At 47.0% G+C, this 10,253-nt stretch overlaps 2 protein-coding genes across 2 annotated transcripts; one reads left to right on the top strand and one right to left on the bottom strand.

Moving 5' to 3' along the window:
• Window positions 1–321: 321 nt before the first annotated feature.
• LOC120847014 lies at window positions 322–5,202 on the bottom strand. Its single transcript, XM_042293716.1, has 2 exons — window positions 3,135–5,202; window positions 322–446 (listed from the first exon to the last, which is right to left on the bottom strand). The coding sequence occupies exons 1-2, from the start codon at window positions 5,200–5,202 to the stop codon at window positions 322–324; spliced, it is 2,193 nt and encodes a 730-aa protein (XP_042149650.1).
• A 499-nt stretch (window positions 5,203–5,701) lies between these two features.
• LOC115330014 lies at window positions 5,702–8,026 on the top strand (the record flags this gene model as incomplete). Its single annotated transcript, XM_040218957.1, has 1 exon — window positions 5,702–8,026. A coding segment is annotated over exon 1 (2,325 nt), but the record flags the coding sequence as incomplete, so codon positions are not given.
• Between the last annotated feature and the right edge of the window lie 2,227 nt (window positions 8,027–10,253).

Genomic DNA, 10,253 nt, shown 5'->3' with positions numbered 1-10,253 from the left:
CCGCCCTTCGTTCTTAGGTTGCAACAAACTGTAGATATCTTTATGATTAACCATTTAATTAAAGCACAAAAAAATCTGAAGCTGCTGAGAGCGCCAACAAAAATTTCGAGTGATATCTATACCGAACGGAAATCTGTGTGAAAAAATGTATCACTTCATGCCGGAGAAACAACATATCCTTTCCCACAGTTTTCGACAGTTACATTTTTTTCTTTACTTCAGCCGTACCTCGAAGATCATTCGTATACCACCCGCGGAGACAGTCGAGAATCGTTCCACGGAGCGATCACGTGACTTCCCTCAGTGACGTCACGGAAACTGTCAAATTACCTCTTTTGCTTCTTTTTTGCACAGGCACGCGTTGCGGCAAGTCATCCAGGCGCCCGATCTCGCTACAACGCCGGTACGTCCAAGCGACAGCAGCGGCAATATGAATGGACCCATTCCTAGAAAAGCTGCCACCGGAAAACGTTTATAGGGGCGTTGCTCTATGCCACATAGAACAACTCAAAACTTGAGCGTCCACTATTGAAGCACCGTTTCATGTACGCAGTAAAAAAACGTTGTCATATATCTTGCCACGCGTGAGGGTGAGCCCTTTAGAACGAGCACGAGCCTTATCTTGTTCTTGGTTTGCGCATTCAGCGACATGCCTCCGATAGGCATGTGATAAGCGGACCGTCAATGCAGGACAGCGAATTCGGGCCGAAAGATAAGTTTGTGTCTCCCGCTGCTCTTACACCGTACAAAGCACAGCCCGCAATACAAGAGAGAGTTGTTTTAGGAAACCGCCTTTGCACATCCCATACGGTATAGACCTTTTCATTTTAGTAGTTGCCTCACCGGCGGATAGAGGGCGCTGATGCACTCGGCGCCATTAGGTTGCTTCAATTTGGTTGGTTTCGGTTTGAACGTGCACGCATTTATGTGGCTGTTTTACGTGGTTTTGCTTAATTTGGTGATACAAATATTTTCCTTGTAGCACACAACCAATGGAACAGTGACATTAACCCACTTTGAGGACTGCAAGGCGTTTTTGAGCCTAAATCCCGGGCTTTTTTTACGAACTCCTTTGATGTAGCTCATTATGGTTGGTTGCGAAACACCAGGCTAATGCATGAGATTACCATCGTCTACGGCCGTACCCGATGACACCAGTTTCCAGAAAAACAAACAAATGAAGAAACTAACACTTGAATGCAAAGAAGCATATCGACAGCTTGATTGGCAATGTGCTGAATCGGGCAGAACAGATGAACTCTCGAGTTTAGTACTCACTGTTTGGTTTTCGTGAGCACCCAACCTTTAGTGAGCTTCGCGGACTATAAACGTATAGTGTAATGGCGCAGATAATTTATATAAACAAATAGTATCGTCTCGGCCTCTTTTTTTTTTTTACTTCAGTACTCGATGACATTTTTACATGCCGACTACGAAATTTTCTAAATTATCAAACGTCCTAAAGTACTCATAAGAAGCATTTCGGGATATTAGCCCTAGGAAATAAATTATTCTTATATGAACATTTGCTTACTCAAGATATGATTTAAGTGACAGGCCCGTCAAACTAAATCTGCAATTGGTCAAATAAAATTAAAGGGTGCAGGAAAAATACCTCGGAAAGTTTGGCTGAATTCTAGCGCTAGGCGCCACCACGGACCTGTGTGAACAAATATTCATTTCTTTTAGGGATGTCGCGAACCGGCCGCGGTTCGAGTTCGACCAGGTTCGACTTTTTCGAACTTTTAGTGAAAAGTTCGACGAACCTTCTATCGAGGTTCGACTCGTGTGCGCATGCGCGACAGGCTGGCCAGTTGGCTTCGGATTGGATGATAATGGCTAAGAGATGAATTAAGTGCAGCGCTGATTGGCTATTTCAGTTAATTCGGTACTAAAAATTAAGTTATTAACTTCTTCAGTGATTAGATTAAGTTTCTTATAATCACAACTGTTTACACTATAAAATAACCTTTTGCATGAAAAAAAAAACTTTTCGAAACCTAGACATGCTTGCATCAAGGTCTGGCCACACTGTCCACAAAGTCGAACCGATCGAATCTGGTGAAAAGGTCGAAGGTTCGTCGAACCGGTTCGACCCAGTCGAACCCCGAAAGTTCGACCAAAAAATCTGGTTCGACAAAAGTTCGCGACACCCCTAATTTCTTTGAACAGATTCGCTTTGCAAATTTCTGCGTCGCCAGCCATCAAAAGTAACTTCTATCCACAATCGACAGCCCTCGACTCGAGTGATTGTTATGCAGACGGTTTTTTTCCCCGGCGTCAAATGTTGCGAACCCCAGATACTGGCAAATATTAAAACAGCGTGCACAAAAAAAAAAAAAGAAACATTGTTATTATTGCGCATGCGCTGAAACAAATTCGCGTTTGGATTTCGAAATAGCTACGACGTTATTTCTTTGTGCACGCGATTCTGAAAGTCGCCACTGTTAAGTTGTCTGTGGCAGTTGCGCGGGAAGTCCCAACCTTTGTGTTAAAATAAATTAAGTAAATTGATCTGACATTTTGGACAAAACCCCGAGACTAGGGGGTTTTGTGCAAAATGTTAAACCTTCACCAGCTTGTTTGCGCCCTAACGTTTTGTTCGTAAATTGATGTGGTTATCTAAAGATAATCAATAAATCACTTAAATGACTGTCGAAATGCGAGCGACCATTGTATACAATTTATTAAACTTCATAAGTAAACCGACCAACCGAATGCTTATTTTTTACACTGCAAAAAAAGATTGAGAACCTCATGCACATGTAGGTGTGATATTATGAACAAACAAATCGCCTGAAGTTGAAATACCATTATTTCTAGCCTCAGATAAAATAAAAGTTAAACGTTCGTTGTCTATTGCCTCCACGAGTTTCGTCAAAAAATAGTCAACATAAACTGTTTTAGATATATTATGCATAAAAAGGATATTTTCATTCAATACAGATAGCCTCCTTGCGCTGACTATTCTTGACGGTAAACTTGAGGAAGAAAACGAGGTAGGACGGACAAACACAAACTTCCAACTGGCAACAACATTTAATAACACCAAGAGTTTGCTTATATACAGGAAAAAAAGGGGGGGGGGAAGAAAAGAGGGTGGAAAGGAGGAGGACTACGCCGTCAAGGGTGCGTCGTCGCTGTCGGGAACGTCGGGGGAGATAGCTCCGAACTGAGAAATCTTATCTCTTTCCCCGAAAGGGCAATGGAGGGGGAGCCGATGTTGTCCTTGGATCGACACATGGCGAAGGCCTCCAGAATCTCCCGACCATACCTCGAGGGGTGACCCCCAATTCTTGTAGTAGAGGGAAGGACGGCCGAGCAGGAAGTACATTCCGATGCGTGTTTGGCGATCGGGTGGTGAATAACCTCTGACCCGTCGGAGACCGCTTTTTTAACCTCGTTCGCGTGCTCTCTCAGGCGGTCGTTTAAGCAGCGCCCCGTTTGGCCGATGTATTGGGCACCACAGGACATAGGTATTGAGTAAACACACTCTTTGCGGCAAGGAACGTAACAGGTTTTGTGGTTCTTTTGGCAAGGGGGCGCCGGTCCGGGGCTGTTGACTTTTTTGCAAATAGATGCCAATTTAAACTTACACGAGAAAACCACGTTGGTGTTGAAGCCCTGAGCTATTGATTTCAGTCGATGCGAAATGTTATGAATGTAGGGGATGCACGCGAAGCGGGACCTTGGAGGCGGCTTTTTGGATTGGGGCCCTGTGACAAGTCTTTTGATGGTAAGCTCGATCAAGTCGTTTGGGTAACCTGCCTTGAGAAGGCGGCCTATCTGATTGGACAGACTAGTTGCGGAAAGGTGGTGACACGACTTGGATTTGGCAACAGCAATAAGGTTTCGGACAATACCAGTTTTTACGTTTTTTGAGTGCGAGCTGCTGAACGGCAGGACAGGCTTCGCAGACCTCTGCTGATTGGACCAGCAGATCCCGACACTGGTGGGGACCAATCTCAGATCAAGGAACTGTAATCCCTCAGATGAAGGGGTCTCTTTTGTGAACGTGAGCCCGAAGGAGTTCTTCTGGAAAACGCTTTCAATCGCTGCGGTATCTGAATTAGTGGAATGAATGATAAGATAATCATCTACGTAGCGATAAACCAAGGCTTCGGGAAATTCCTGCTCAAGGATTGATTGAACCTTTGTGTCAACGTGAAACATAAAGATTTCGCTTAGGATGGGCGCTAGGCACGACCCTATGCACACACCGGATTTTTGAAGGAATACTTTGCCCTCGTGTTCGACAAGGGTGGACTGAAGATACAGGCGAATCAACTCTAGAAATGCTGAGAGTGAGATGCCACAGGAATTTTGAAAATCTATAACGCCTCTTAAGTGCACAGCTTCGGACACGAACCCCAGAAGGGTTTTCACATTGAGACTATAATACAAATCTACTACATCAAGAGAGAACACTCCAACAGTTTCCGTACCGATATGCAAGTTATCTAACGTTGGGATAAGGTCCCCGGAATTCTTTAGTCGGAAAGGTTGAGGAAGGTCCAAGGTTTCGAGATGTTTTTGTAAAAACATCGCCAAGGGCTTCTGCCAGCACCCTGTTTCTGAAATAATGCTACGGAATGGCACTCCAGGCTTATGTGTCTTGGCAGAAAAGAAAATGGATAGGTACTGCTTAGCGGGAGCAAGAATGGCACTTTTTAGAGAAGGGAGGTTGGAGGAGTCGCAGAGCGCCTTCACCTGAGACCTGAGGGAACCGGATGGCCTCGACTTGAGAGGAAGAAAGTTCTTTTTCAGCGCTTCGTCGGTCTTCTCCTGCATTTGTTCTTTGCTGAGGATGACGAAACCGCCCGTCTTGTCCGCTTGGAGAACTCTCAGCTCAGCGGACCGAAGTTCCTTGATAGCTGGGGTGGCAGCATTCTTGGTTTTCCTTGTCTCACCATGGAAGCACACAGCTCTTGACCCTGCCGCTACGAAGTCCTGACGGCTGTCCTCCGGTATCTTGGCGGCGATCTCGTACACCGCGGCCAGCTGGTCGACTTTGGTGTTGGCGACCGCAGGAGCATACTTCGGCCCGTGGGCCAGGAGGCTTTCTGTAGACGGGGATAACTGCACTCCGGACAAGTTGAGGGGGGGTTCTGGTTTGACTCTGGGTGTCACCTCGGTGGATTTTTTCTGATGACGAAGAAAATGATCCCATGAGTCCATGGGATCATGATGCCATGAGTCCATGGCATCATGAGATCCAAAGCGGTCTCCGACGGGTCAGAGGTTATTCACCACCCGATCGCCAAACACGCATCGGAATGTACTTCCTGCTCGGCCGTCCTTCCCTCTACTACAAGAATTGGGGGTCACCCCTCGAGGTATGGTCGGGAGATTCTGGAGGCCTTCGCCATGTGTCGATCCAAGGACAACATCGGCTCCCCCTCCATTGCCCTTTCGGGGAAAGAGATAAGATTTCTCAGTTCGGAGCTATCTCCCCCGACGTTCCCGACAGCGACGACGCACCCTTGACGGCGTAGTGCTCCTCCTTTCCACCCTCTTTTCTTCCCCCCCCCCCCTTTTTTTCCTGTATATAAGCAAACTCTTGGTGTTATTAAATGTTGTTGCCAGTTGGAAGTTTGTGTTTGTCCGTCCTTCCTCGTTTTCTTCCTCAAGTTTACTATCCATACCAACCCGCTCGTTCCGTCCCTACATCGTCAACGTGAGCCCTGTTTGTTCTTGTCCTATGTCACCAACCCCAGAGTTTGCCCCTGTTGAATTCCTTCAAGCTGGAATTTTCCTTTCCAAGATGTCTATGCTGCGCTTACGTCTACGGGTTCTCGGATACTTTGTCCGCAAGAAAGTTCCACACGGAGCCATCGAGCAAGTCACGGGGTTCCAGTCTAGCAACTGGCAAGCCAATCACAGGATCATGCAGATCGCCAGGGATGAAATCTCCAGCGAGATCCGCGTTATGCAAGAGCTCCTGCCCGCCGTGATGTCCAAACATCTGGGACTAAACTATAATCGTCAGCCGTCCTTCAAGTTTCTACAAGAGTCAGCCCGCACCCTGCTATCAAACTCATGGGATCATTTTCTTCGTCATCAGAAAAAATCCACCGAGGTGACACCCAGAGTCAAACCAGAACCCCCCCTCAACTTGTCCGGAGTGCAGTTATCCCCGTCTACAGAAAGCCTCCTGGCCCACGGGCCGAAGTATGCTCCTGCGGTCGCCAACACCAAAGTCGACCAGCTGGCCGCGGTGTACGAGATCGCCGCCAAGATACCGGAGGACAGCCGTCAGGACTTCGTAGCGGCAGGGTCAAGAGCTGTGTGCTTCCATGGTGAGACAAGGAAAACCAAGAATGCTGCCACCCCAGCTATCAAGGAACTTCGGTCCGCTGAGCTGAGAGTTCTCCAAGCGGACAAGACGGGCGGTTTCGTCATCCTCAGCAAAGAACAAATGCAGGAGAAGACCGACGAAGCGCTGAAAAAGAACTTTCTTCCTCTCAAGTCGAGGCCATCCGGTTCCCTCAGGTCTCAGGTGAAGGCGCTCTGCGACTCCTCCAACCTCCCTTCTCTAAAAAGTGCCATTCTTGCTCCCGCTAAGCAGTACCTATCCATTTTCTTTTCTGCCAAGACACATAAGCCTGGAGTGCCATTCCGTAGCATTATTTCAGAAACAGGGTGCTGGCAGAAGCCCTTGGCGATGTTTTTACAAAAACATCTCGAAACCTTGGACCTTCCTCAACCTTTCCGACTAAAGAATTCCGGGGACCTTATCCCAACGTTAGATAACTTGCATATCGGTACGGAAACTGTTGGAGTGTTCTCTCTTGATGTAGTAGATTTGTATTATAGTCTCAATGTGAAAACCCTTCTGGGGTTCGTGTCCGAAGCTGTGCACTTAAGAGGCGTTATAGATTTTCAAAATTCCTGTGGCATCTCACTCTCAGCATTTCTAGAGTTGATTCGCCTGTATCTTCAGTCCACCCTTGTCGAACACGAGGGCAAAGTATTCCTTCAAAAATCCGGTGTGTGCATAGGGTCGTGCCTAGCGCCCATCCTAAGCGAAATCTTTATGTTTCACGTTGACACAAAGGTTCAATCAATCCTTGAGCAGGAATTTCCCGAAGCCTTGGTTTATCGCTACGTAGATGATTATCTTATCATTCATTCCACTAATTCAGATACCGCAGCGATTGAAAGCGTTTTCCAGAAGAACTCCTTCGGGCTCACGTTCACAAAAGAGACCCCTTCATCTGAGGGATTACAGTTCCTTGATCTGAGATTGGTCCCCACCAGTGTCGGGATCTGCTGGTCCAATCAGCAGAGGTCTGCGAAGCCTGTCCTGCCGTTCAGCAGCTCGCACTCAAAAAACGTAAAAACTGGTATTGTCCGAAACCTTATTGCTGTTGCCAAATCCAAGTCGTGTCACCACCTTTCCGCAACTAGTCTGTCCAATCAGATAGGCCGCCTTCTCAAGGCAGGTTACCCAAACGACTTGATCGAGCTTACCATCAAAAGACTTGTCACAGGGCCCCAATCCAAAAAGCCGCCTCCAAGGTCCCGCTTCGCGTGCATCCCCTACATTCATAACATTTCGCATCGACTGAAATCAATAGCTCAGGGCTTCAACACCAACGTGGTTTTCTCGTGTAAGTTTAAATTGGCATCTATTTGCAAAAAAGTCAACAGCCCCGGACCGGCGCCCCCTTGCCAAAAGAACCACAAAACCTGTTACGTTCCTTGCCGCAAAGAGTGTGTTTACTCAATACCTATGTCCTGTGGTGCCCAATACATCGGCCAAACGGGGCGCTGCTTAAACGACCGCCTGAGAGAGCACGCGAACGAAGTTAAAAAAGCGGTCTCCGACGGGTCAGAGGTTATTCACCACCCGATCGCCAAACACGCATCGGAATGTACTTCCTGCTCGGCCGTCCTTCCCTCTACTACAAGAATTGGGGGTCACCCCTCGAGGTATGGTCGGGAGATTCTGGAGGCCTTCGCCATGTGTCGATCCAAGGACAACATCGGCTCCCCCTCCATTGCCCTTTCGGGGAAAGAGATAAGATTTCTCAGTTCGGAGCTATCTCCCCCGACGTTCCCGACAGCGACGACGCACCCTTGACGGCGTAGTGCTCCTCCTTTCCACCCTCTTTTCTTCCCCCCCCCCCTTTTTTTCCTGTATATAAGCAAACTCTTGGTGTTATTAAATGTTGTTGCCAGTTGGAAGTTTGTGTTTGTCCGTCCTACCTCGTTTTCTACCTCAAGTTTACTATCCATACCAACCCGCTCGTTCCGTCCCTATTCTTGACGCCTTCTGATGCTAAACGCGCGATATAAATATAGGCGCTTCTTATGTTCCGCCTCCATTAGTAAACAAACCTCAGTTGCCACAAGGACTTTTGTACCCTCGTGATGCCTTAGTCCTCGAGTACACGTATCGGACTACAGCTTTTAAAGTAAGGCAACAAAGCGCGATGAAACGCGGCGAAAAACACAAATAGAACGCATCCACCAAGGCGCGGAGGGGGGAGCGGAACAAGTTGAAGCAACCTAATGGCTGCCGCGACACGTGATTCCAAGATGGCAGCGCCCATGCGAGGGAGGATGAAATGGTCTATACGATAGGGCTTCCGGGTCGCTGTAGCGCATGCGCAGTTCGTACCCAAGGGCCCACCGTACCGCATTGGACGTGCCAAAACGGTTCCCTAAAACTCATTAACCATTGAGACTTGTTCCTTCCTTGTATGACAGTTCTTGCATATTAGTCACTCAAAAACCGTCTGCAGACCTGTTGGGATAATTTTGTGATCATGTCTGGAGCCAACACCATGTATTTTCTTTTTCTTTTTTTATAATGTATTAGCACCGTGGCTCCTTCTTTAGAAGTTTTAGCTCAGCTTGCTGCAGTTTGTGGGAAGGTTTAAACGAATCTGGCTAAGCGACTGACTCTTTGTTTGCAGAACGTTCTGAAGAGCTTTGTGCGAGTCACTTGTTTCAGGAATAAGAGACTATATAGTGAGTCCTCTCATTGCGAGACAGGGCGTCATTCGACATGCGCGAACGAATAAGGCGATCCTGAAGTTGGATTTTAGGGAATATGAGAACTGGCAGACAGGCGCTTGGGCACTTTTTACTTGGATGCAATGTAAAGGGACAATATTGAACACGTTTCAATAATTACGAAGAACATCGCGATTGGGGTACAATAAAAAACGCCACTAACACGAAGTCTGTGAAGCATCGGAAAATATATTTGACGAGATATATTTTATATATAGTCTGAACACAAAAAGAAAAAGACGCAGAGGAAAAAAAAAAAAGGTATACTCGATTCCTTAGTTTGCACCCGCCAAGATCGCATCAACTTCACCCAACCAAAATGATCAACAAGGCCTTCGTTCTATTCTATTTTCAACAGATCTCCTGTCAAATATATGTTCATCTGTGCCGTGCGTTGCCCCAGTCTCTGGGTTCTGCATAATGGACTTTTTTTCCCAGTAGGCCTCTGGGGATCCTCACCCCCAATCCTACCTTGGCCTCCGGCTTTCGTCATTTTCAAAGTACGCACTTCCGTATACTATTTTTGCGCACATTTTGTCTATTTTTTTACAATGTTTTTAGCATCGGTAGTAACGGCCATAAAAATCAATGAAAACTGATAAAACACCACGATATAAATGTGTTCTGACAGGATGAAAGAACGTTGGTCCACACTCACGATGTAAGAAACATATATGTTTGTGTTTCTTACGCCGTGGCTGCCGAGGCAATGTCTTCCTTACACCGCGGCCTCACTCCATTTTTAGTTCGCAGTGAACCCCGCAGACGGCGCTCGTTTCTTCAAAAACTCTAGGGTGTCTCGTTGCTAGCGCCACTTCTAGGGTAGTGGCAACGATTGACTCCCGTAGTGAACTGGTAGGGCAGCATCGGATCCTATTTTCTTCGGAGTGTGTGGACGTGATTTGTGGGCGGAAAATGTTTTTTAGCGTAATATGTACTACGTTGACTGTAGACGGCCCCTACAAGAGCAGCTGAAATTTTGACCCAATATAGTGGCTGTCCTCACCCAGGACGCGGCGCTAATATGTATATTGTGCGTGCACCGGGTTCTGAAGGGGCTTCCCAGTCACACGGATTGTAACTTTTGGTCGTGTAGAGTGGTAGATAAATGTTTGTGCTGAGCCGCGATATAAAATTTTTTCCACTCTCTGTTAAATCAAAATTTAATAGGAGATTAGATAATTGTGGAATTTAAAATTCTTGGATAGGTGGCGCAAGCAGCCGCCCGA

The sequence above is a fragment of the Ixodes scapularis genome, unplaced genomic scaffold (genome assembly GCF_016920785.2).
Source record: "Ixodes scapularis isolate PalLabHiFi unplaced genomic scaffold, ASM1692078v2 PGA_scaffold4__175_contigs__length_147842914, whole genome shotgun sequence".
Classification (NCBI taxonomy): Eukaryota; Metazoa; Arthropoda; class Arachnida; order Ixodida; family Ixodidae; genus Ixodes; species Ixodes scapularis.
The sequence above is the reverse complement of the archived record's forward strand: the minus strand, read 5'-3'. Positions and strand labels throughout refer to the sequence as shown.